The sequence below is a fragment of the Salvelinus sp. IW2-2015 genome, linkage group LG19, assembly GCF_002910315.2.
Source record: "Salvelinus sp. IW2-2015 linkage group LG19, ASM291031v2, whole genome shotgun sequence".
NCBI lineage: Eukaryota > Metazoa > Chordata > Actinopteri > Salmoniformes > Salmonidae > Salvelinus > Salvelinus sp. IW2-2015.
Window position 1 is genome coordinate 10,451,849 of NC_036859.1, and position 27,474 is coordinate 10,479,322.

At 42.8% G+C, this 27,474-nt stretch overlaps 1 protein-coding gene across 1 annotated transcript in view; it reads left to right on the forward strand.

Moving 5' to 3' along the window:
* LOC111979580 (uncharacterized) overlaps nt 1–27,474 on the forward strand; it is a 102,574-nt gene that overhangs the window by 50,858 nt on the left and 24,242 nt on the right. Inside the window, exons 12-23 of the mRNA XM_070449100.1 lie at nt 1,439–1,553; nt 1,768–2,816; nt 10,557–10,692; nt 11,064–11,146; nt 13,625–13,752; nt 14,499–14,581; nt 14,918–14,993; nt 15,300–15,369; nt 15,966–16,224; nt 16,328–16,428; nt 22,440–22,554; nt 25,975–27,098. Coding sequence (XP_070305201.1) covers nt 1,439–1,553; nt 1,768–2,816; nt 10,557–10,692; nt 11,064–11,146; nt 13,625–13,752; nt 14,499–14,581; nt 14,918–14,993; nt 15,300–15,369; nt 15,966–16,224; nt 16,328–16,428; nt 22,440–22,554; nt 25,975–27,098 — 3,339 coding nt within the window. The remainder of the gene's footprint in view (nt 1–1,438; nt 1,554–1,767; nt 2,817–10,556; nt 10,693–11,063; nt 11,147–13,624; nt 13,753–14,498; nt 14,582–14,917; nt 14,994–15,299; nt 15,370–15,965; nt 16,225–16,327; nt 16,429–22,439; nt 22,555–25,974; nt 27,099–27,474) is intronic.

Consider the following 27,474-nt stretch of genomic DNA (forward strand, 5'->3'; position numbering starts at 1 on the left):
CAGCCTGAAGTGTCCCGCTTGCGTCGCCTCATTAGCTAGCTTTTGAGGTGGCGCGATCGTCAAAGACGTTTGAGGGAGGACAGTCGTGTGTTTGTGAGGCAGAGGTCCCGAGTTCGCGCCAGTTTGTGAGCAAGCAGCGTGAAGTCCTTTACTCTAACACACACGGTCAACTTACTTAGGCTACAATGTGTATTACCATGAACCTCAAATAAGCTTACCGGTAGTGGCAAAATAATTGGTGGGTAAACGCTGATTGTTGGTCGTGGTAAATGTTTTTAGTAATGCTCCCTATACTTTCAAAGTATTTTTCTGAAAAAGGTGGGTACACGGCCTTTACTTGCATCTACCCTCCACTAGGCCTGCACCACTGCCGGTAGCCTACCCTCTCAGCCAAGGCAATTTTACGCACATGAACACACGCAGAACAGGTACAGTAGTCTACATTCAATATAATACATTAGGCACACTCTGGTGTTTTGTAACATATCTATTTCCATTCATCAAATGGCGCACGTATACATGATGTTTAGATGCTGGAATTATTTTGGAGTGGATGAACATGCACAGGTAGACTACTTTTAAGTGATTTGTTTGACAATCAGGTGAAAAATTTAATGACTGGTTATGTTCATGCCACATTTTTAAAAGGTAATTAATATTTTAAAAAACAAAATAAACTTTGATCTCTTTTTCGGGATATCCAATTGGTAGTTACAGTCATGTCCCATTGTTGCAACTCCCCTACAGACTCGGGAGAGGCGAAGGTCGAGAGCCATGCATCCTCCGAAACACGACCCTGCCAAGCCGCACTGCCTCTTGACACCCTGCTCGCTTAACCCAGAAGCCAGCCGCACCAATGTGTCGGAGGAAACGCCGTCCAACTGGCGACCAAAGTCAGCTTGCAGGCGCCCGGCCTGCCACAAGGAATCGCTAACCTTCCCCTAACCCAGACGACGCTGGGCCAATTGTGCTCTGCCTCATGGTTCTCCCGGCCGTCTGTGACACAGCCTGCGATTGAACCCGGGTCTGTAGTGATGCCTCAAGCACTGCGATGCAGTGTCTTAGACTGCTGCACCACTCGGGAGGCCCATATTTACAGTTTAAATGATGTCGTTATTATTAGTGCCATTTTTCTTTTACACTCAATAGAGACCCCCGAATGTCATGGTGTAATTTACACCAATGCAATGACCTTGATAGATTATAAATGAGAGAATGTTCACAACTGTTCTCAAATTGAATGGTTTATTGACCCAGAAATTATACAAGCTACTTTCTGGCTGTACCCTATGCCAAATAAATCGGATAAGAATAACAGGTAGCTATCCAACTTACTTTCTGGACATGAAAAGAGCCCGTTTACCAACCAAGGTCACTGCAGTATGAAAAGGGTTAGATATGGTGTCTCCAGAGTAATAACCTCAGTCCCCTGTTACAGCCTACAGATGTGGAGCAGAGAGCAGAGACTGAACCCATACTGATCAAAGATGAGGAGACAGCAGAGGACGTTTGGAAGACTGACCCTCAGGAAGAGCTCATGATCACTGGAGAGGGTGGGTGCAACCATAAGGGGTACTGCTCTGTCTATGAAAGACTGTGTGGGTGTGGTGGTATACACGTTGCAAATTGCTAGTTGGTGTTGGGTGTTTTTTGTTCTGGGTTGGCATATAGAGTGCGCGTACACATAGTCAATTTGAAAGTAGTCATGTTTTGCAACTGTTAAGGATCTTTTGTAATGTTTCTTTTATGTTTATCCCAAATCTTTAGAGTCTGGTTCCAAGCCTGGGCAACCACCATCCTTTGAGCAACGGAACTTTGATGAGGACTTCATCACACAACCCAACATATCTCCTGAAGACTCAGTGGAACATTACCCCAATTCTGATGGTCCAGAGGAACCAGGCACACCCCGGCTCACGTCTGCAGAGAAATCAAAGGTGTTTAGCACAGAGCAGCAGCACCAGCCAGCCGAGGATGAGGACTCACAAGAGCTAGTGATGGTGAAGGATGAGAAAAAGGAGGAGCTGGATCAGACCACGGCCCTGGCAGGACCTGACCAGTTTGTCATGGATGAGACTGATGCGCAGCTGTGGACCTCTGTGGATCCAGGCAGAGACACTGACACTGTTGGCCACCCAGATTTCTCCTTTCATGCCACAGAGGAGTACTCTCAGAATATCTCAATTTTCCCATCTCATAGTGGGCTGCCATCCGTAGGGCCATCGGTTCACTCTTCTATAGGGAAACCACATGCTAACATGTTCAGTACAGCAGCACACATGAAAAGACATGTCAGGACATTGGCTGATGAGACTAGACAACAGATGCCAGAAGGACAGAGGGGCGAGAGGCTGAACTCAAATAATGACGGAAATAGTTTAGCTCTACAGCCAAGGCAGCATCAGYACAGGGCTTCAGARKCAACAGTGAGAATGAGTGAGTGCATGACAGGGTCAAACATGGCCACCACCTCCACCTTCTCTGGATACAGCCTGAGTCGCAGTAGTTTTAACATGGTGAAGAGAATGAGGACTCAGTGGAGGTCGGGCGGCACCACCGGAGAGAAACCGTACACCTGCGAACAGTGTGGCAGGAGTTTCACCAAGCAGTACAACCTGATCAGACATGCTGTGGTCCACAGCGGGGAGAAGCCATACGAGTGCACACAGTGTGGGAAATGCTTCACCCAGCGCTCCAGTATGAAGTCACATCAGAGAACTCACATAGGAGAGAGTCCAGTGTCTCAACATGTGGTACCTGCATACCCTGGGGATCCACACACAAGTTTAATGTTGTCTCAGGCCAGATGGAACAAATAAAACATAATTGTATAGTTTTTCTGTACCACTGTCTGTGAAAATGTGGTACAAAAGGTATTTTGAGACATTTTGACGAGCTTTTCTTCCTAATTGATTTGTGAAATGGCTTTCATGTTTGACTGTTGACAGCTCCTCACAAATTTTACCAGCCTTTTATTTACAACTGGTAAAAAAAATATCATGAAAACCTATCTGCACTTTTAGAAAAAGAAAACAGTGAGTAACACCCTCCTAGAATTGAGTTGTACCCCCCCCCCCCTTCCTAAAATTTAGTTGCACCCAACTCCCACATCTACACTGACTGAAGTTGATTAAACAAGTGACATTAATCATGTATCATAGCTTTCACCTGGTCAGTCTATGTAATGGAAAGAGCAGGTATTCTTAATATTTTATACACTGTGTATATAGGAACCAATTAGTATGTGTTGTCTAGGTAGTGTTTGTCTATTTGGGATGTCACTTCTTGCCACAAAGGACAGTATCATATCAAATCAGGTTAATTAATTTCCTGAGTTATATTTTGAAGTTACTCTGCTGCCTTAAACTGTTATGTTATTTTAACTCAACTAGGCAATCAAATATGTGTTTCAGTGTATTAGCTTACAGGTATGTTCATACTTTACATTTGACATCTGGAAATTAAACTTTTACTGTACATTGTCTAAACTGACACCACTGGCACTGTGTAAAACTGGTCATCTGAATCAAAGATCATTATATACCGTAGATGGATAAATCGATAAGATAAATAAATATGTAGTTTGAAAGATTTACTGGTTCATTGATTTGCCAGTCAACAGAGGCAGAGATAACAGTGGAGATATACAAAGAGAGAAAAGGAGGGACTCAGGAAGTCAACATGGGAAGTTTAGTGATTTCTTGCGTCATCACTTGCTGATGCTTGGTTGTGCCGGTGCAGAGTGAAGGTAGGAACAATCGCAACTTTTTTTCTTTTTCGTATTCTTGTTTATACCTGTAAGTAAGCCCGAAACTCGAGGAATAATAGTGACAGTGTGTTAGGTAGGGGTGGGATAGTAGTGGTCAGGGGGATGGAAAGGTGGGGTCAGGTGCAGAGGTTTCATGTTCTACGACAGGCCTGCAGTCACAACGTACAGTTAAATTGACTTCCGCTGCAGTGAGAGGGCCCCAATGGCCAGGAGAGGCAGGGAGGAAAGGGCATCTATCGATCACATAGAACAACCAGAGCCAGGGTTTGGGGTGTCAGGGTGTCCATCAACATAGGAAGACTAGGTGTGATTGAATTTGAAGTGTCCCCAGACCATGGCACAGAGGGAGACTGGGAGTGTTGAGGTGAAGGGTGTGGCCTGTTTATTTTGTGAAAAAAGATGGGGGGAAGAGAAGAGAGTAATGATTGCTGTAGATTGTGAGCGATGCACAGTTTGATTTGAAGTGATCACATTACGTTTTGTGTTGGTGTATACATATTGAGAAGATCATTTTTATTTTTTTAATTTTTTTACAGAGTGCCACAAACACAACACAAGACAGAATGACCCAGCAGAATGGCTCAAAACACAGCTCAGTCTCGCACAGTAAAGCAAAGCACTTCACGGAGTGAATCAATAAACCACAAATTGCATTGAAGAAAATAAGTGTAGGATGTTAACAGCACATTGTAATTGTATATGAAATTCTCATGATCATGTTACCATTGACCAATTCCTACAGAAAATACAATGAGTGTACAAAACATTAAGAACACCTTCCTAATATTGAGTTGCACCCCCTTTTTCCCCAAACAGCCTCAGTTTTCTGGGGCATGGACTCTACAAGGTGTTAAAAGCATTCCACAAGGATGCTGGCCCATGTTGACTCCAATGCTTCCCACAGTTGTGTCAAGTTGGCTGGTAGTGGATCTCTACTCCAAATAGCTTGTTCCATCTCCTCCCACAGACGCTGAATGGGAATGAGATCTGGTGACTGGGCAGGCCACTGCAGTAAGCTGAATTCACTGTCATGTTTGTGGAACCATTCCTGGACAATCCTAGCCTTGTGGTTTGGGCATTATCCTGCTGAAAAATCCATTCACAGATGGATACACTGCTGCCTTGAAGGGATACACTTGATTGACAATGATTTTCAGATATCCTGTGGCATTCGAACGTTGCTCCACTTTTATCAATGGGCCTAATGTGTGCCATGAAAACACACCCCACACCACCAGCCTGCAATGTTGAAACGCAGCATGATGGATGCATGTACCCAAGTGTTTTTTCCCCCCCATACTCTAGTCCTCCCATCAGCGTGAAACAGCAGGAACTGGGATTAATCAGACAGGCAATGTTTTTCCAATTCTAAAGTATCCAGCGTTTTCGTTCCTTAACCGGAGTTTCTTGGTTTTTGCTGAATGAAGTGTAACTTTGCAAGGTCGTCGGCTGCCATACACCATTCGCAGGGGGCGCAACTTTGGTTTTAGAAGTGGCCGTCTGTCACGCCCTGACCATAGAGAGCTGTTTATTCTCTGTTGGTTGGGGCGTGATAGTGACTAGGGTGGATCATCTAGGTGTTTAATGGTTTATGTTGGCCTGGTATGGTTTCATATAATATGGGGATCATATTTAGGCAGCCATTTTCCCTTTGTGTTTTGTGGGATCTTGTCTACAGATAGTTGCCTGTGTGCACACCAGTAGCGGTTTGTTTGTGCGTTTGTTTGGTGAGTTTCTCTTCATTAAAAGATGTGGAGCTCTACGCATGCTGTGCCTTGGTCCGATTATTACGACGAACGTGACACCGTCTCTATTTAGAACAACAAAAAGTAAGCATGCCCCCAGTCATCAAGCTAGGTAAGAGATCATTGCTAAATTTAAGTGATTAATAAGACAGAACTAGATCAAAGCTAATTCAATAATCAATATTGTGGTGCACCTTTAACTCAAGTACAAAAATCAAGTACAAAGACTTTTGATTGTCTTTTAAGACATACTCTATATCAAATTTCAGCCAGACCGCCCAGCCAGCCTGAGCCGCCTGCATGCCCGACCCCCATCAGTCTAGTCAATACCTCAACTCTCTCCCAACACAATCTTTTCCCCACTTTTTAAAATTTGATTTATTCCCAAGGGAAAGGTTTGGAAACAAAAACACCTACATATACATTAACACACAAACAGCACATCCTCCATATAATTTATCTCATAGGCCTAATAGTATTGTATAGTTATTTTTACTTGCACACAATATAGCTGGGTCACCCCATCCTGCCCTTAAGGGACCACCGCCCTGCAGCGCCCCAACACACCTCACTCAGCTTTAGGATCTTAGTGAAACATTCATTATGCTAAGGCCAGAGTGACAACCCCTCAGGACGGCAGACTCCTAGGGCCACGACTGAGCAGCCAAGCAGCTAGGGATTGCCTAAATAAGTATCTCTCCTGATGTTGGCATGTTTTCAGACTCCTTTTGTCGTACTTTATTCCATATCAGGCATCCAGAGCTTATGAAAGTTGCCCAGTATACCCTTAATCTGGTAATAAATCAAATCTAGTGAGACATAATTTGGGATTTCTGCCATCCATTGTGACATTGTGGGAGGATAACCAACCTTCCAATGAATGGCAATGCATTTAGATGCTTGGTTACACAGTTTTGTTCAGTAACAGTCTCTCGTATCAACATTTAGAAGCAAGCAAAAACAAGAAGGGATAATCTGTAGACATGCTGAGATGAAAGACATACTGCCGAAATTCAGCCAGATTTCACAAAACCATAACATATGCAAATATGTCCCCTTTTTGTGTTTTACAACTCCAGCAGAGGAATATCATGTTATTCAGTTACACTGGCATATACACTGCTCAAAAAAATAAAGGGAACACTAAAATAACACATCCTAGATCTGAATGAATGAAATATTCTTATTAAATACTTTTTTCTTTACATAGTTGAATGTGCTGACAACAAAATCACACAAATTATCAATGGAAATCAAATTTATCAACCCATGGAGGTCTGGATTTGGAGTCACACTCAAAATTAAAGTGGAAAACCACACTACAGGCTGATCCAACTTTGATGTAATGTCCTTAAAACAAGTCAAATGAGCTCAGTAGTGTGTGTGGCCTCCACGTGCCTGTATGACCTCCCTACAACGCCTGGGCAAGCTCCTGATGAGGTGGCGGATGGTCTCCTGGGGATCTCCTCCCAGACCTGGACTAAAGCATCCGCCAACTCCTGGACAGTCTGTGGTGCAACGTGGCGTTGTGGATGGAGCGAGACATGATGTCCCAGATGTGCTCAATTGGATTCAGGTCTGTGGGAACAGGCGGGCCAGTCCATAGCATCAATGCCTTCCTCTTGCAGGAACTGCTGACACACTCCAGCCACATGAGGTCTAGCATTGTCTTCCATTATAGTACCTAATGGCAGTCAGGCTACCTCTGGCGAGCACATGGAGGGCTGTGCGGCCCCCCAAAGAAATGCCACCCCACACCACGACTGACCCACCGCCAAACCGTCATGCTGGAGGATGTTGCAGGCAGCAGAACGTTCTCCACGGCGTCTCCAGCTCTGTCACGTCTGTCACATGTGCTCAGTGTGAACCTGCTTTCATCTGTGAAGAGCACAGGGCGCAGTGGCGAATTTGCCAATCTTGGTGTTCTCTGGCAAATGCCAAACGTCCTGCACGGTGTTGGGCTGTAAGCACAACCCCCACCTGTGGACGTCGGGCCCTCATGGGGCCCTCATGGAGTCTGTTTCTGACCGTTTGAGCGACACATGCACATTTGTGGCCTGCTGGAGGTCATTTGCAGGGCTCTGGCAGTGCTCCTCCTTGCACAAAGGCGGGAGTAGCGGTCCTGCTGCTGGGTTGTTGCCCTCCTACGGCCTCCTCCACGTCTCCTGATGTACTGGCCTGTCTCCTGGTAGCGCCTCCATGCTCTGGACACTACGCTGACAGACACAGCAAACCTTCTTGCCACAGCTCGCATTGATGTGCCATCCTGGATGAGCTGCACTACCTGAGCCACTTGTGTGGGTTTGTAGACTCCGTCTCATGCTACCACTAGAGTGAAAGCACCGCCAGCATTCAAAAGTGACCAAAACATCAGCCAGGAAGCATAGGCAACTGAGAAGTGGTCTGTGGTCACCACCTGCAGAACCACTCCTTTATTGGGGGTGTCTTGCTAATTGCCTATAATTTCAACCTGTTGTCTTATTCCATTTGCACAACAGCATGTGAAATTTAATGTCAATCAGTGTTGCTTCCTAAGTGGACAGTTTGATTTCACAGAAGTGTGATTGACTTGGAGTTACATTGTGTTGTTTAAGTGTTCCCTTTATTTTTTTGAGCAGTGTAGTATGTTCTATGGATGGTCTAACCGAAAGGTTGCGGGATCGAATCCCCGAGCTGACAAAGTAAAAATCTGTCATTCTGCCCCTGAGCAAGGCAGTTAACCCACTGTTCCCTGAGCGCCAAAGACGTGGATGTCGATTAGAGGGGTTGGGTTAAATGCGGAAGACACATTTCAGTTGAAGGCATTCAGTTGTACAACTGACTAGGTATCCCCCGTTCTCCCTTAAACTGCAGTAATTTATGTCTGAGATTATATGAACTTGACTGGGCATTCAAACATCTGTATCTATTCATCATCTATAGCTTCTACCAGGTCTTCCTCACATCTTTGTTTTATATGCTTTGTGTCATCAGGAAAAGCTTCAATCAACCCTTGATACAGTTTGGAAATCAACTTTGCAAGTTTGTCACACTGCCTTAAAATAGTCTCAATCTTTGAAGCATCTGGCTTGTCCAGTGTTTGCTGCACAGAGATAATAAAGTGTCGTATCTGCAAAAATTCACCTCAGCTCCACCACAGACGGGTCTTTCTTGGCTGCCTGACCCTGCTGAGACCTGTCACCATCTGATCCTCCTAAGATGAAGCATGATAAATAATTACATTGGTGTACATTTATACATGATATTATCCAAGAATAGAATCAATGGTTCAACAATTGAAATGACCATTATTCCCAGATCCCATCCTGTAGCTACTGTAGGTCTACCCATCATCTCAAGTTGAAACTTTGTATTACTCACTGATATTGTTAATAAACTGCAAAATTCACCTGAGCTCCGTAGGCTGGTCTTCCCTGACTGTCTGACCCTGCTGGGACACCGGTCACCATCTGATCCTGCTAAGACAGGACGATTATAGTGTTGTGTACTGACGGTGCACCTTGACAGTGAAGCCCGTAGAGCTGTTTATTACTGTGTCAGTATGAAAAGAAGGGAATTAGCTAGGGAAACGGACAAATCAATAACATTGATTTTGGCCGCTGGTTTCATTGTTTGATTCAGGTCTAGTATGAATGAGGTAAAGATAATAACATTACCTAATTTTGGCAAGCTCTCTAACGGTACATCAACTGGCGAAAGGTAGCTAAGTTCATTTACTTCTGTTGAAGGCTACAAAACATTTCCATACAAACAACAGCTGTTAGATAGTAATAATAGCCACCTAATATCACTATTTGACAGATAGCTACAGACTAGAGCTGAACTGACTGTGGTAGCTACTAGCAAGCTAATTCATTCACCTCAGTCAAGAGATGAAACATTTGTAAGCTAACGTTACATGTCAGTAACACTACTAGCTTAGCACTGGAAATTAAACTTTTTTTTTCTTCTGTTAATTAAACAGCAATTACCTTAATCTACATCAGACAACTAAAGAGTAGCCAGTTTCTGTTCTGCTTGCTTTTACAACTCTGAGAAAGAGTGCAACACATACACACTGACAGCAGCTGCTTCTGTTCATCTCTCCCGTGTTGGTCCTATGCGCCAGCCTTTCAGAAGCGTTGCTTTCACACGCTCTGTGGTGTCTGTGCGGTCCTAAATCTAGCCAGCTGAAACCTCCAAACAGCCTACCCGACTGCTCTAAGGTGTCTGTATGGTCCTAAAGCACACCGATGCCGTTTTTGGTATCACAGTGCAATGATGAAACTGGGGAGGGGACAAAAATGCAGTTTCAGGGGGAGGGGGGTCATGACCCCCATCCCTAGTGAAAGTTGCGCCCCTGCCCATTCATGTCAAGGTACAATGATTTGTGCAATCTTTTATCTTTGGGCACTAATGTTTTACTAGACTATAAGTTGACTAACTGTAGTCTGTCTGTTGCTGTGCACAATTCGTTTCAACCTCCTTTGTCCTCTTTCAACAGTGACCCGTTTCTGACCACTGGCCTGCCGTTGGCTGGAGGTCCTTTTGGGTGGTGGACCATTCTTGATACACACAGGAAACTGTTGAGCGTGAAAAACAGCGTCACAGTTCTTGACACAAACCGGTGTGCCTGGCACCTACTACAATACCCCGTTCAAAGGCACTTAAATATCTTGTCTTGCCCATTCACCCTCTGAAGGCTTAACAATCCTTTGTTAACCTGTCTCCCTCCCTTCCTTTATACTGATTGAAGTGGATTTAACAGGTGACGTCAATAGGGGATCATAGCTTTCACCTGGATTCACCCGGTCCAAACCTTCTCAGGTGTGTGTGTGTGTGTGTGTGTTTGTTTATCTACATCTGCCACACTGTCATGGATACTGGATAACTGGCTGTGTATGAGGCCCAAACAATGGCGTGAGTCTGTCTGAAGGCTGTATTTTCTTTGTTTCTATGACTGTCCTTTTGTTGCCTGTTTTTATCTGATGATAATTCCAATTTCAACCAGTAAGACTTTACTAAATTAAACCAGAGTAACTTACTGTGCTTCTGTCTCTCAGGTGAGCTGTTCCAGTGACTGCAAGATCTTTGTTTTGGACCTTCAGAATAGTCAGTGTGAGATGCTGGGGAGATCCTCCCTGAGTGCAGTCCGCTGCTTGATTAGTCTAACAGCGGGAGGCAGTGTGATCTCTAACGGTACTAACCAGATAGATAGTGTGAAATTGTAAGTGTTAAGGGGGGGGGGGGGGGGGGGGAACATTTGCCTTCAGGGTGACTTTGTGATCTCTTCATGTTATATACAGTATGACAGTAATTTCTGATGTTTATGTTGTCTTCAGGGGTCTGCAGGGGGAGTTTGTGACAGCAGGCTGTGTGGAGCGGGAGGTGTAGGAAATGGGATTCGGGATGGAAATCAGCAGGATTTTAGCTCACAAGTCACACATACACCACTGCTCTGTGCTCCGGTAGTGGATCTTTACTAGTAATATGAATTCCCTTTTCAAAAATACTATATTCGCATACCATTTTGTGATGTTGTATATCGTTTCTATATATTTTATATTCAGACAAGACCAAGGAGACTAAGCAGGAGCACATGGTGGGTGCTACGGCAACTGATGGCACTGTGAAGCTGTGGCACCCCTTCCAGGTGCGATGAATGCAATTTGATCAGGATTTAGGATTTGATTGGAGCAGTGTCAAAGCAGGAAGGAGTCCAGGCATTCCTCACTGTGTCTGAAGATCGGTCGCTGAGGTCTTGGAGCATTGCTATGGCAATGGGTAACACATTTATCAACCTAAATTAATCGTCCAATTTCCATGCTTGATGTTTTTTTTGCAGATTTAAAAAAAATTATTTCCCATCTTACCTCCCAACCAGAGGGGCACTGTTACTGCTCTGTGCTGCTCCCAGAGTGGCGATCTGCTGCTATCTGGCTATGAGTCTGGCAGAGTGGATATATGGAAACACAACACTTTAGTTGGCCACAAAAAGGTATCTCCATACATTAATGTCCATTCAGGACCTTGTTTTGTTGGTGTGTTTATCACATTTTACATTTTAGTAATTTAGCAGACTCGCTTATCCAGAGCGACTTACAGTAGTCAGTGCATACATTTTCATACTGGTCCCCCATTGGAATCAAACCCACAACCCTGGAGTTGCAAGCACCAAGCTCTACTAACTGAGCCACATTGTGACAAATAAAACAAAGTTGGTTTATCTGTGATTTGCTTGTGTCTCTCAGGTGTCTGACAGTAGTGTAAAAGTGATATGCTCCATGCCTGATGGTTAGTTAGCTGTGGTCTGCAGGAGGTTGGAGTGGAATCCTCAGCACAATGCTGCAAGGTCAGCTCTTGATATTGGCACAATTTGGCATTTGTAAGAAATTGATTACATTTGCTGGTTGAAAATGTGGAAATGTTCAGTAGTATATACAGTGTATTCAGACCCCTTTACATGTTCTACATTTTGTTACGTTACAGCCTTATTCTAAACTCTTTTTTAAAAATCCTCATCAATCTACACACAATACCCCATAACGAAGAAGCGAAAACAGGTTTTTAGAAATGTGGGCAAATTTATTTAAAATAAAAAACACAAATACTTTATTTACATAAGTATTCAGACCTTTTGCTATGAGACTCGAAATTGAGCTCAGGTGTATCCTGTTTCCATTGATCATCCTTGAGATGTTTATACAACTTGATTGGAGTCAACCTGTGGTAAATTCAATTGATTGGACATGATTTGGAAAGGCACGCACCTGTCTATATAAAGTCCTACAGTTGACAGTATATGTCAGAGAACAAAACAAGACATAGGAATTGTCCTTGGAGCTCCGAGACAAGATTGTGTTGAGATACAGATCTGGGGAAGGGCACCAAAAAATGCCTGCAGCATTGAAGGTCCCCAAGAACACAGTGGCCTCCATCATTATTAAATGGAAGACATTTGGAACCACCAAGACTCTTCCAAGAGCTGGCTGTCCAGCCAAACTGAGCAATCGGGGGAGAAGGGCCTTGGTCAGGGAGGTTACCAAGAACACGATGGTCACTCTGACAGAGCTCCAGAGTTCCTGTGTGGAGATGAGAGAACCTTCCAGAAGGACAGCCATCACTGCAGCGCTCCACCAATCAGGCCTTTATGGTAGAGTGGCCAGACGGAAGCCACTCCTCAGTAAAAGGCACATGACAGCCCGCTTGGATTTTGCCAAAAGGCACTTAAAGACTCTCAGATCATGAGAATCAAGATTCTCTGTTCTGATGAAACCAAGATGGAACTCTGTGGTCTGAATGCCAAGCGTCACATCTGGAGGACACCTAGCACCATCCCTACGGTGAAGCACGGTGGTGGCAGCATCATGCTGTGGGGATGTTTTTCAGTGGCAGGGACTGGCAGACGAGGCAGGATCAGAGCAAAGTACAGAGATCCTTGATGAAAACCTGCACCAGATCGCTCAGGACCTCAGACTGGGACAACGATTCACCTTCCAACAGGACAATGACACTAAGCACACAGCCAACACAAAGCAGGAGTGGCTTTGGGATAAGTCTCTGAATGTCCTTGAGGGGCCCAGCCAGAGTTCGGACTTGAACCCTATCGAACAGAGACCTGAAAATAACTGTGCAGCGACGCTCCCCATCCAACCTGACAGAGCTTGAAAGGATCTGCAGAAAAGAATGGGAGAAACTCCCCAAATACAGGTGTGCCAAGCTTGTAGTGTCATACCTAAGACGACTTGAGGCTGTAATCGCTGCCAAAGGTGCTTCAACAATGTACTGAGTAAAGGGTCTGAATACTTATGTAAATGTGATTTTTCTGTTTTTAAATTGAAGAGCTAAAAAACAATTTAATACATTAAGAATAAGGCTGTATTTTATTTTTACCAGGCAAGTCAGTTTTTACCTTGTCAGCTCTGGGATTCGATCCAGCAACTTTTCGGTTACTGGCCCAACGCTCTAACCACTAGGCTACCTAACATAACAAAATGTGGCAAAAGTCGAAGGGTCTGAATACTTTCCGAATGTGCCGTACAGTAGATTACATTTTAGTCATGTGTTCTAGTACTCCTGCAATGCCTGCTGGTAAACTGTCATCCTTTTGCCCCTAGTCTGTTGCCCCTAGTCTGTTGGTATCCACATACTCAGTGCCTTCCCCAGTGGCACCTGTACTACTATCCTGCTGGGAACCTGTGAGGATGGAAATATCATCAGTGTCCTCATTGACCCTGATGCTGATAGAGAAATGATCAAGTAAAGCATGTGCACACACACACACACACAAACATTACGTGGTGAACCAGATCTAGCCTGATAAATACTGACTTGAAATGTACATAACTGATTAAATTGCAGTTGGAAGGATGACACGTGAATTCTTGGAATGTGGCCAACGATGAAAAAAGCACTTGGTCGGTAGACGAGAAGAAAGGACAGGTTGTGCTTGGCGTCTTGGTGAGTTTACCACCATCACCGACACATTCATCATTTTCAATGATCTCACTGCTGCTGTTTGGATTATTGTTTTGATAGAAGTTATATTGGTGGATGATAATATGGTCCTATCTGCCTTCTTTAGTATGTCATGGGCCAGGGCTCCCGAGTGGCGCAGCGGTCTAAGGCACTGCATCTCAGTGCAAGAGGTGTCACTACAGTCCTTGGTTTGAATCCAGGCTGTATCACATCCGGCCGTGATTTGGAGTCCCATACGGCGGCGCTCAATTGGCCCAGCGTCTTCCGGGTTTGGCCTGGGTAGGCCGTCAATGTAAATAAGAATTTGTTCTTAACTGACTTGCCTAGTTAAATAAAGGTTACATTTAAAAAATGTGGTGACATTGAGCTAGAAATGGACCAGTCTAGTGGTGGAAGAGGTGGCTGGGTAACTGCAGTGACTGTGGAGAGAGGTACGGTAGCTGCACTGCAGTACAATGACACTCACATAACAAGTTGTTATATGAATAATTTATTAACTGGACTGTTATTCTGTGTCCTATCTCTAGAGTTGGCGGTGTGGGAGATTCCAAGGGGAAAATGTGGTTCTACCAGCCACCAAATGTCAACTCCTGGAGCAGCAGGGAAACCTGTAAGATGTCTCCCTTTTGAAACGGATGTATTTTTTTCAACAATGATGATTTTGATGGATATTCTTTAGGCACACAGTGACAGGATCAGTGTACTGCGACTCACTAACAGCACGATCATCTCGGCGTCCCATGACAGAACTGTCAAAATGTGGGACAAACACCAAGAAACAGGGGCATGTAATTCTAACTCTTCAGTTTCCACACATTCAAATCATTTTATCAATAATAGATGAGTAGTCACAGCAATGCACTGTTTGTGTATGTATTTATGCTTACACGCTATCTCTCGATCTCTCTACAGGTGGGTGTGTTTGCGTGTGTGGGTCCTGTTCTAGTCTTGAAGGTCAACCCACACTGCTCCAGTGAACTGGTGTGTGGCGATAAACTGGGCCAGATCTACTTCCTCTCCTGGTGAGAATAACCGGCTCAGTGTACACAGTCATTGTATACACATGTATGCAATCATAATTAACGTACTCTCCCACAGATACAGTATATTAGTACTACTGTACGTTCATGTATATTCTGTCATGTAGCTCAATCAACACTACTCAATATCTTCTACACACTATCTGATATGGATACACTTTATATATAATACCTCTACTTATGTAGCTTTGTCAGTGGATATAGGAGGACTGGCGCATTGTAATGGCTGGATGGAATAAATGGAATGGTATCAAACATATGGTAACCACATGTTTGACTCAGTTCCAGGTATTGCATTCCAGCCATTACAATGAGCCCGTCCTCCTATAGCTCCTCCCACCAGCCTCCACTGGCCTATGTATGTGCCTTAAAAACCCTAAGCGAAGAACCTCAATGTAAATCAGGTATAATGCATGTAGCCTAGTATGCAAGTTACTAGAAATATTTAATGAAATTTACATGAAACTAGTTTATAGTCTTTGTTCTCATGTCAAACAAGTGATATATCCTTTAATAAATACTAAACCACATTTCCATAATGGTTTATTAGGTTGTGTTGATGAGAATGGAGATAACAATATTAATGACAACATGTGATCATATATAAACCATGAGTTTTTAAGAATGGTTTAATTTACGTTTTACTAAAGTGCTTCATGCCTTTTATGCATTGATAACCATGTGAGCCACTCCATTGCAATGCACTCTCCTGCATTGCAATGGAGAATACGTTTAAAAACGTCGTTTTTTTTGCCAATAGATATGGCTAGCCTACATGCAGACTACAGTACATACTATTTCTACCATTCTTGAAGGGCTGTTGCATTCGGTCTCTACGGTAATAAATACTTGCGTCACGAGTTGAACGGAAGTGCGACTGCAGTTGCGCACGCATCTCCCACTTGAAATTTGTTGCTATTTATCAATATCTACGGATTGTTTCTTGCACATTAGTTGGGAGATTGTAGACTTTTTGCTTCACACAGAGAATACAAATCTGACAAGATGGCAAGCTGCAATTTTCAGGCGCAGTTGGTATCCATTATGGAGGTATTAGCTAAAGCAGCTGTAGCAGAAATAAACAAACGGGTTGATGATAGCTGTGCAGTTATACGTTTGGAAATGACCCAAAGCCAGCGAGATATTGATGGACTGAAAAGGAAGTGTCAAATGATGGAGGGCGAGCTGAAGAAGACACGAGTCAGGAGAAAAGGTAATGTTTTATTCATGTAAATTGATTGCATATACAAAACCCAAATGTGTGAATAGCCCTAATATTTGACAGAATGGACGTTTTTTTTACCCCATGGCATCAGAGAGATCCTCATATCCAGTCAAGATTGTTTTGAAAAAGCAGAGGAGTAACTCACAGTGGAGCGACGAAGAGATTGCTGTTGAAGAGGACTCTCAACCCCAGGTGTGATACATCACCTTTCACAATTAGACCTGGCTTCTCGGGATCAGTTATGTTCAAATCAAATTTTCTTCGTCATGCTTTGTAAATAGGCGTGGACTAACACTGAAAGGTAAAGAATATATAGAAATACAACTTTTTTTTTTWTTTTTTTTTTTACATGTAATAATAGATACACAATGAGTAACGATAGTAACAATGAATCAAATGTTATTAGTCACATGCGCCAAATACAACAGGTGTAGGTAGACCGTACAGTGAAAGGCTTACTTAGTACCCCCTAACCAACAGTGCAGTTAAAAAAAAATACAGATAAAAGTAACAAGTAATTAAAGAGCAGCAGTAAAAAATAACAATATATACAGGGGGGTGCCGGTACAGAGTCAATGTGTGAGGGCACCGGTTAGTTGAGGTAGTATGTACATGTAGGTAGAGTTATTAACTTAGGGATAGCCCCCTTTTAATTTTTTTTTGTTGCCAAAATGACATACCCAAATCTAACTGCCTGTAGCAAGGATATGCATATTCTTGGTACCATTTGAAAGTAAACACTTTGAACTTTGTGGAAATGTGAATTGAATGTATGGGAATATAACACAATAGATCTGGTAGAAGGAAAACCAACCGGTCTTTTTCTACCACCATTTTGAAATGCAAGAGAAAGGTCATAGTTATAGCCATCACTCTGGTTGTAATTTCAATAGTGTCCACAAGATGGCAGCAGTGTATGTGCAAAGTTTCAGACGGATAACTTGAAGAATGAGTGAACAACAAGACTTAGTGTCAAGTCCCCAGGTACATTTGGGCAAATCATAAATGAGACATTTATATTCACATTTCATTTTTCTGCAAGAATATCGTCAAATCTGTATACTTTGATTTAGCTTTCCAAGTATTAGTAGCTATATTATAAGTTCAACATTTGTAAAACAACCAGTTTTCATAACTTCATAACTCTGAATATTCTTATACGTTGTGTCCAAAAGGAAAATGCATGCTGTTGCAAAAGGTTAGCCCCTACATTTTGCGACCGAGACTGAGTTTCTGGATACTCCCATAAAGCCCGCGTGGCTGTCTAGCTAGCTTTGTCTGACCCCGATTGGTGCTTATTTGACAAAGATACAGTCCTTCAAGTGATGGCAGCCCGCGTCATCGGTGTGCCATGAAGGCGTCGCTCTCTGACCAAATATGATGTCCTATCGGATATACTACACCCCTAATGAAATAGTGAAGTATTGTTACCTTCTAGGATCTCTGATGAATGCATAAAAAAGTGATTTGACTCGTTCAAACATCGTTTAGGGTGAGATTTTCACAGATTCCTTTCTTTGCAAATTGAATGAGTGGAAATACAAAATCGATCACATGTGCTATATGGACCTTTTTAGGATATGAAAAAGGATTTTATCTAACAAAACGACACTTCATGTTATCTCTGGGACCCTTTGGATGATAAATCAGAGCAATATTTCAGAATGTAAATACACATTTCACCTACAGAGTTGAATTCATCAAACCTATCGCGTTGAAGTGTTTTGTTGTTAGAGCTCTCCTCAAACAATAGCATGGCATTTGTTCGCAGTAATAGCTACTGTAAATTGGACAGTGCAGCTATATTAACAAGAATTGAAGCTTTCAGCCGATATAAGACACTTCTATGTACCGACATTTGTTGTTACTCTACAATCGGCGATCTTGATACAGTTGAAGTCGGAAGTTTACATACACCTTAGCCAAATACATTTAACCTCAGCTTTTCACCATTCCTGACATTTAATCCTAGTAAAAATTCCCTGTCTTAGGTCAGTTAGGTTCACCACTTTATTTTAAGAATGTGAAATGCCAGAATAATAGTAGAGAGAATTATTTATTTCAGCTTTTATTTCTTTCATCACATTCCCAGTGGGTCAGAAGTTTCCATGCTACCAAATACTAATTGAGTGTATTGCCTTTAAATTGTTTAACTTGGGTCAAACGTTTCGGGTAGCCTTCCACAAGCTTCCCACAATAAGTTGGGTGAATTTTGGCCCATTCCTTCTGACAGAGCTGGTGTAACTGAGTCAGGTTTGTAGGCCTCCTTGCTCGCATACCCTTTTTCAGTTCTGCCCACAACTTTTCTTTGGGATTGAGGTCAGGGCTTTGTGATGGCCACTCCAATTTCTTGACTTTGTGGTCCTTAAGCCATTGCCACAACTTTGGAAGTATGCTTGGGGTCATTGTCCATTTGGAAGACCCATTTGTGACCAAGCTTTAACTTCCAGACTGATGTCTTGAGATGTTGCTTCAATATACAGTGGGGAGAACAAATATTTGATACACTGCCGATTTTGCAGGTTTTCCTACTTACAAAGCATGTAGAGGTCTGTAATTTTTATCATAGGTACACTTTAACTGTGAGAGACGGAATCTAAAACAAAAATCAAGAAAATCACATTGTATGATTAAGTAATTAATTAGCATTTTATTGCATGACATAAGTATAAGTTTAATCAGACCAGAGGACATTTCTCCAAAAAGTACGATCTTTGTCCCCATGTGCAGTTGCAAACCGTAGTCTGGCTTTTTTATGGTGGTTTTGGAGAAGTGACTTCTTCCTTGCTGAGCGGCCTTTCAGGTTATGTCGATATAGGACTCATTTTACTGTGGATATAGATACCTTTGCACCTGTTTCCTTCAGCATCTTCACATGGTCCTTTGCTGTTGTTCTGGGATTGATTTGCATTTTTCGCACCAAAGTACATTCATCTCTAGGAGACAGAACGCATCTCCTTCCTGAGCGGTATGACAACTGCGTGGTCCCATGGTGTTTATACTTGCGTACTATTGTTTGTACAGCTGAACGTGGTACCTTCAGGCATTTGAAAATTGCTCCCAAGGATGAACCAGACTTGTGGAGGTCTACAATTTTTGGCTGATTTCTTTTGATTTCCCCATGATGTCAAGCACTGAGTTTGAAGGTAGATTTTGAAATACATCCACAGGTACACCTCCAATTGACTCAAATTATGTCAATTAGCCTATCAGAAGCTTCTAAAGCCATTACACTAAGTTGTCTGTGCCTTTTAAACAGCTTGGAAAATTCCAGAAAATTATGTATGTAAACTTCTGACCCACTGGAGTTGTGATACAGTGAAATAATCTGTCTGTAATAAAAATTACTTGTGTCATGCACAAAGTAGATGTCCTAACCGACTTGCCAAAACTATAGTTTAACCTCTAACGAGTCACCCTCCCGGATCCGGGATCCTCCTCATCAAAAAAGCTGACTAGCATAGCCTAGCCTAACGCGACAGGGATATAATATAATTTCATGAAATCACAAGTCCAATACAGCAAATGAAAGATAAACATCTTGTGAATCCAGCCATCATTTCCGATTTTTAAAATGTTTTACAGCGAAAACACAATATATATTTATATTAGCTCACCACAATAGCCAAACACACAACGCCATTTATTCACCGTAAAGATAGCTTTCACAAAACCCACAAATRGAGAKAAAATTAATCACTAACCTTTGGACAACTTCATCAGATGACAGTCTTATAACATCATGTTATACAATACATTTATGTTTTGTTCGAAAATTTGCATATTTAGAGCTACAAATCCTGGTTTTACATTGTGAATACGTAGCCATAATGCACCAAATTGTCCGGAGATATTTTGGACAGTCACGTAATCTAACCAAAAAACTCATCATAAACTTTACTAAAAAATACATGTTGTGCAGCAAATGAAAGATACACTGGTTCTTAATGCAACCGCTGTGTTAGATAAAAAAAAAAAACTTTAGTACAACATACAGAATGCAATATTGTGAGACACGCTCACATATTCTCCGCCTTGTTGGAGCCAACACAAACCACAAAAATACGAAATAAGATCATAAAAAATTCTCTTACTTTGGTGATCTTCCATCAGAATGTTGTGCAAGGAGTCCTAGTTCCAGAATAAATTGTTGTTTTGTTTTAGAATGTCCATTTCTTCTGTCGAATTAGCAACTTTGGCTAGCCATGTGGAGGGCACATGTCCAGAAATCTTTGCGCCTGTAACGAAAAATTCCAAAAGTCCCAAATAAACGTTGAATAAACTGGTCAAACTCGGTTGAAAATCCTACTTTATGATGTTTTTCTCATATGTATCCAATAAAATCAGAGCAGGAGCATTTCGTCGTGTATACGTAACACATTTCAGAAGACAATGTGAAGTTCCCCTCTGCGCAGGTGAATACTGACAAAAGAGTGGACCTGTCACTCCAAAAGCTCTCATTCGGCCTCACATCAAGCAGACACCCCATTCAACCTTCTACTGCCTGTTGACATCTAGTGGAAGGCGTATGAAGTGCATACAGATCCATAAATATAAGCCAGTTGAATAGGCAGGCCCTGACACAGAGCTCCATTTTCAGAATTTTCACTTCCTGTTTTGAAGTTTGCTGCAAATGAGTTCTTTTTACTCACAGATATAATTCAAACAGTTTTAGAAACTTCAGAGTGTTTTCTAAGTAGTAATAGAATAATAATATGCATATTGTATGATCTAGAACAGAGTACGAGGCCGTTTAATTTGGGCACGATTTTTTCCCAAAGTGAAAACCACACAAGAAGTTAACAAGTAATTTGTGGAGTGGTTGAAAATGAGTTTTAATGACTCCAACCTAAGTGTAGGTAAACTTCGACTTCAACTGTATAACGCGCTGCATGATTTACAACTGTCCCGTTGACGGAACGCCGATCCTTATTAAAGTGACTATGCATAGATGACAACATCTATGTATGTGGCAGTGGGTGTGGAGGGAGGGGGGGGGGGCAATGCAAATAGTCTGGGTAGCCATTTGACTAGATGTTCAGGAGTCTTATGGTTTGGGGGTAGAAGCTGAAGCCTCTTGGACCTAGACTTGGTGCTCCGGTACCGCTTGCCGTGCGGTAGCAGAGAGAACAGTCTATGACTAGGGTGGCTGGAGTCTTTGACAATTTTTAGGGCCTTCCTCTGACACCGCCTGGTATAGAGGTCCTGGATGGCAGGAAGCTCGGCCCCAGTGATTTACTGGGCCGTACACGCTACCCTCTGTAGGGGGTTTTTTAGGATTTGATGGGGAAGAGGCGTTGTCGTGCCCTCTTTTACAACTGTTGGTGTGTTTGGATCATGATAGATCCTTAGTGATGTGGGCACCGCGTAACTTGAAGCTCTCGATCTGCTCCACTGCAGCCCCATCAATCTGAGTAGGGGAGTGCTCAGCCCCATTTCCTGTAGTCTGCAATCAGCTCCTTTGTCTTGCTGACCTTGAGGAATAGATTGTCCTGGCACCACACTGCCAGGTTTCTGACCTTGTCCCTATAGGCTCTCGTCATCGTGATCAGGCCTACCACCATCGTGTCGTCGGGCAAACTTAATGTTGGAGTTGTGCACAGCCACGCATTTATGGGTGAACAGAGTACAGGAGGGGACTAAGCACGCACCCCTGAGGGGCCCCATTGTTGAGGGTCAGCGTGACGGATGTGGTGTTGCCTACCCACACCACTTGGGGGCGTCCGTCAGGAAGTCCAGGATCCAGTTGCAAAGGGAAAAAGGGATACAAGGTGTTCAGTCCCAGGGTCCTTAGCTTACTGATGAGCTTGGAGTGCACTATGATGTTGAACGCTGAGCTGTAATTAATTGAACAGCATTCTCACATAGGTTTCCTTTTGTCCAAGTGGGAAAACGCAGCGTGGAGTACAATAGAGATTGCATCATCTAGGGATCTGTTGGGACGGTATGCTAATTGGAGTGGGTCCAGGGTGTCTTAGATGGTGTTGATGTGACCCATGACCAGCCTTTCAAAGCATTTCATGGCTACAGATGTGAGTGCTACAGGGCGATAGTCATTTAGACAGGTTACCTTGGCGTTCTTGGGCACAGGGACTATGGTTATTGGAATATCAGGAGAATTTACCGCTTTTGTGTTATTTCATGAGTATGAAAAGTGTTAGATATGGTGTCTCCAGAGTAATAATCTCAGTCCCCTGTTACAGCCTACAGATGTGGAGCAGAGAGCAGAGACTGAACCCATACTGATCAAAGATGAGGAGACTGCAGAGGATGTGTGGAAGACTGACCCTCAGGAAGAGCTCAGGATCACTGGAGAGGGTGGGTGTGACCATAAGGGGTACTGCTCTGTCTATGAAAGACCGTGGTTGTATGCACGTTCCAAATTGCTACATTGGTGTTCAGTGTTTTATGTACACACATAGTCAGTTCTGAAACAGTCACATTTTGCAACTGTTAACCCCTTGCACTCAGCCTTTATGGAAAATGGCCTATATGGAAAGGGCCAAATGTAAATGTTTCGAACAGAATAACTATAAAAAAGCATGCATGACCATGGTAGCAATTGAAAGAGAACACTTTGGAGATCAAGGGGGAATGATTAGACCAAAGTTGAGGACACAACAGTTCACCTGACTCAAGACTGAATCCAAAGATTACTCTGTTGACTTCATGTGCATTTTACATTTACTGTACTTTTCTCAGCATTTGTCAATAACGAAATCTGAAAATACTCAGGATACTTTCAGTAACATAATATGAAAATTAATTGACATTTTAGAGAAGGTACAAGATAAGACAAAATAATTACAAGGTGTTGCGTGAGAGGTCTTAAGTGGCCACACCTCTCCAAACTGTGCATAGTTCCTAAGTAATTTCAATGCACTTTAATGACTCAAGGAAAGAGCCTTCAACTATAAGGTGCTTTTTTGAGGTTTCCTGGCTTTGCCATCGAGGAACTGAAGCAAGCACACTTGTAGTTTTTTATAAATCGCAATCTGGGTCAGGTGATATCATTTGAAAGCTTAATCTATTGCCAAAATGGCTAGCTAAATTATAAAATACGATCTTAATGTTAGGCTTTCAAAAGGCACTTCAGACAGATTGTAATTTTGGTGTGCATTGAATGGAGTCACGAGTGCATTCAAGTGCATGTTCCGCGGCTAATGTTCTTCACAATACAACAAACGGGCTCATTTACTTTACTATTTTCTACGTTGTAGAATCATAGTGAAGACATCAAAACTATTAAATAACACATGGAATACTGTAGTAACCAGAAAAGTGTTAAACAAATCAAAATATATTTTATATTTCAGATTCTTCAAAGTAGCCACCCTTTGCCTTGATGACAGCTTTGCACACTCTTGGCATTCTCTCAACCAGCTTCATGAGGTAGTCACCTGGAATGCTTTTCCAACCGTCTTGAAGGAATTCCCACAAATGCTGAGCACTTGTTGGCCACTTTTCCTTCACTCTGCAGTCCAACTCATCCCAAACCATCTCAATTGGGTTGAGGTGGGTTGATTGTGGAGGCCAGGTCATCTGACGCAGCACTCCATCCCTCTTGGTCAAATAGCCCTTACACAGCCTGGAGGTGTGTTTTGGGTCATTGTCCTGTTAAAAACAAATGATAGTCCCGCTAAGGGCAAACCAAATGGGATGGCATCTCGCTGCAGATTGCTGTGGTAGCCATGCTGGTTAAGTGTGCCTTGAATTCTAAATAGATCGCTGACAGTGTCACCAGAAAAGCACCATCACACCTCCTCCATGCTTCATGGTGGTAACCACACATGCAGAGATCATCCGTTCACCTACTCTGCGTTTCACAAAGACATGGCGGTTGGAACAAAAAATCTAAAATTTGGACTCGTCAGACCAAAGGACAGATTTCCACCGGTCTAATGTCCATTGCTAGTGTTTCTTGGCCCAAGCAAGTCTCTTCTTATTGGTGTCCTTTAGTAGTGCTTTCTTTGCAGCAATTCGACCATGAAGTCCTGATTCACGCAGTCTCCTCTGAACAGTTGATGTGTATGTTACTTGAACTCTGAAGCATTTATTTGGGCTGCAATCTGAGGTGCAGTTAATTGCCCATTTCTGAGGCTGGTAACAAATGAACTTATCCTCTGCAGCAGAGGTAACACTGGGTCTTCCTTTCTTGTGGCAGTCCTCATGAAAAACTTAGTTTCATCACGGCGCTTGATGGTTTCTGCACTTGAAGAAACTTTGAAAGTTCTTAGTTTTCCGCATTGACTGACCTTCATGTCTTAAAGTAATGATGGACTGTCGTATCTCTTTGCTTATTTGAGCTGTTCTTGTCATAATATGGACTCGGTCTTTTACCAAATAGGGCTATCTTCTGTATACCACCCCTACCATGTCACAACACAACTGATTGGCTCAAACACATTAAGAAAAATAAATTCCCCAAATTCCCCTTTTAACAAGGCAGGACTGTTGGAAAAGCATTCCAGGTGACTACCTCGTGAGGCTGGTTGAGAGAATGCCAAGAGTGCCTTGATGACAGCTTTCCACAAAGATTGGCTACTTTAAAGAATCTCAAATATAAAATATATTTTGTTTTGTTTAACACTTTTTTGGTTACTACATGATTCCATATGTGTTATTTCATAGTTTTGATGTCTTCGCTATTATTCTACAACGTAGAAAATAGTAAAAATAAATAAACCCTTGAATGAGTAGGTGTGTCCAAACTTTTGACATGCACACAGTGCCTTCCGAAAGTATTCAGACCCCTTGACCGTCCCAGCTCTGCGGATTTTTCATTAGCTCACTTGTTTTGGTATTGCACATATGTAGCTTGTTTTTGGTCGCAGGTTCAGGAATGGCTGAAAAAATGGCAACATTTACCTGGGGCTAACTCTGCAAATAGCACTGCTAGGTGATTTGAAAAGTTGTAGTCAATTAAAAAATAATATAATACTCATGGCAAAACTTTTTTTTTTAAATGTACAATCTGTAGAAACTATGATGACAAAGGTTCAGAACTTTTGTGAAACATCACAGCACAGTTGAAAGATATATGGCAAATAGAAGTCAACTGGATGGTGTTCAGAGATAGATGGGAGGGGTTGAGGGTAGCTGAAGGATGGGACTAAAAACAAACATTTTACATTAGATCATCTTTGTATGTAGAAGCCTAATTATTGTACATTAGTTTACTCCAATTAGGCCCAGCGCTTCAAGCCAAGCCTCCTCCTCCACCCTCTCTTGCGCTCTTCCTACCTGCATAATTTCAGTCTCATCTCATGCCCTACACTTGTCTGTCCATTGCACATGTAAACAATAGCTTGCCCACTCCAAGGCAAGTGACTCTAGCTGCTCTGATTGGTGAAGTAATTTAATGTTGAGCTAATGTAAAAAATAAATAGATTTCAGATGTTTTAGAAAGGAACGATATAAACCGGTACTTTTTGGGAGTTATAACCGGTTCAGAACTTTATTTTGCAGGTTGGAATAGTGAAACGGAACTAAAAAAAGAATGGTTCCATTCAGAACGAAAAGATTGGAAAATCATTTCGGTTCCAACCCCTGGTCAAAACCCATACAGCGCTGTGAAGTGGAGAATGTGAACTCTGACGTCATGTATAGCATGTTACTCTACAGCCACTGCATTCCAATTTAGTTGCAAATCTGCCATTTTCAACCTGTATAGGGGCTGAGTGGAAAGGACTACAGGTCTTCTGTAATGTTTCTTTTATGTTTATCCCAAATCTTTAGAGTCTGGTTCCAAGGCTGGACAACCACCATCCTTTGAGCAACGGCGCTGTGACGAGGACTTCATCACACAACCCAACATATCTCCTGAAGACTCAGTGGAACATTACCCCAATTCTGATGGTCCAGAGGAACCAGGCATCCCCCGGCCTGCGTCTACAGACGTGTTCAGCACAGAGCAGCACGGGTCAGATGAGGACTCACTAGAGCTAGTGATGGTGAAGGATGAGAAAAAGGAGGAGCTGGATCACACAGCCCTGGCAGGACTTGACCAGTTTGTCATGGATGAGACTGATGGGCAGCTGTGGACCTCTGTGGATCCAGGCAGACACACTGATGGCCACCCAGATTTCTCATTTCATGCCACAGAGGAGTACTCTCAGAATATATCAATTTTCCCATCTCATAGTGGGCTGCCATCTGTTCCTACTATGACAGATGATGTATGGCCATCGCTTCCCTCTTCTATAGGGAAACCACATGCTGACATGCTCAGTGCAGCAGCACACATGAAAAGACATGTCAGGACATTGGCTGATGAGACTAGACAACAGATGCCAGAAGGACAGAGCAGTGAGATGCTGAACTCAAATAATGATGGAAATAGTTTAGCTCTACAGCCAAGGCAGCATCAGTACAGGGCTTCAGAATCAACAGTGAGAATGAGTGAGTGCATGACAGGGTCAAACATGGCCACCACCTCCACCTTCTCTGGATACAGCCTGAGTCGCAGTAGTTTTAACATGGTGAAGAGAATGAGGACTCAGTGGAGGTCGGGTGGCACCACTGAGAGGCGTTTCAGCTGCACCTTCTGTGGGAAGAGCTTCCAGCGTTTCAGCCAGCTCAAAGTACACCTCCGGAGTCACACCGGAGAGAAACCGTACACCTGCGAACAGTGTGGCAGGAGTTTCACCAAGCAGTGCAACCTGATCAGACATGCTGTGGTCCACAGCGGGGAGAAGCCCTACGAGTGCACACAGTGTGGGAAATGCTTCACCCAGCGCTCCAGTATGAAATCACATCAGAGAACTCACATAGGAGAGAGTCCAGTGTCTCAAAATGTGGTACCCGCATACCCTGGGGATCCACACACAAGTTTAATGTTGTCTCAGACGAAATGGAACAAATAGAGCATAATTGTATCATTTTTCGGTAACATTTTCTATGTGATAATGTGGGCAGAAGTTATTTCGAGACATTTTGACACGCTTTTCCTCCCAATTGATTTGTGAACTGGTTTTCATGTTTGACTGTTGACGGCTCGTCACTCATTTTAACAAACAATTGATTTACTACTGGTAACATCAATCATAAAAACCATTCAAATATATCATAAACATGTTATATGGAATGTATTTAAAGACAGTCAATCTGCGCTTTTAGATAAATAACATACTGTATATAGGAGCCATTTTCGTATGTGTTGTCTTGTTAGTGTTTGTCTATCCGGGATGTAATTTCCTGCCACATGGGACAGTCTCATATCAAGTCAGGTTAATACCT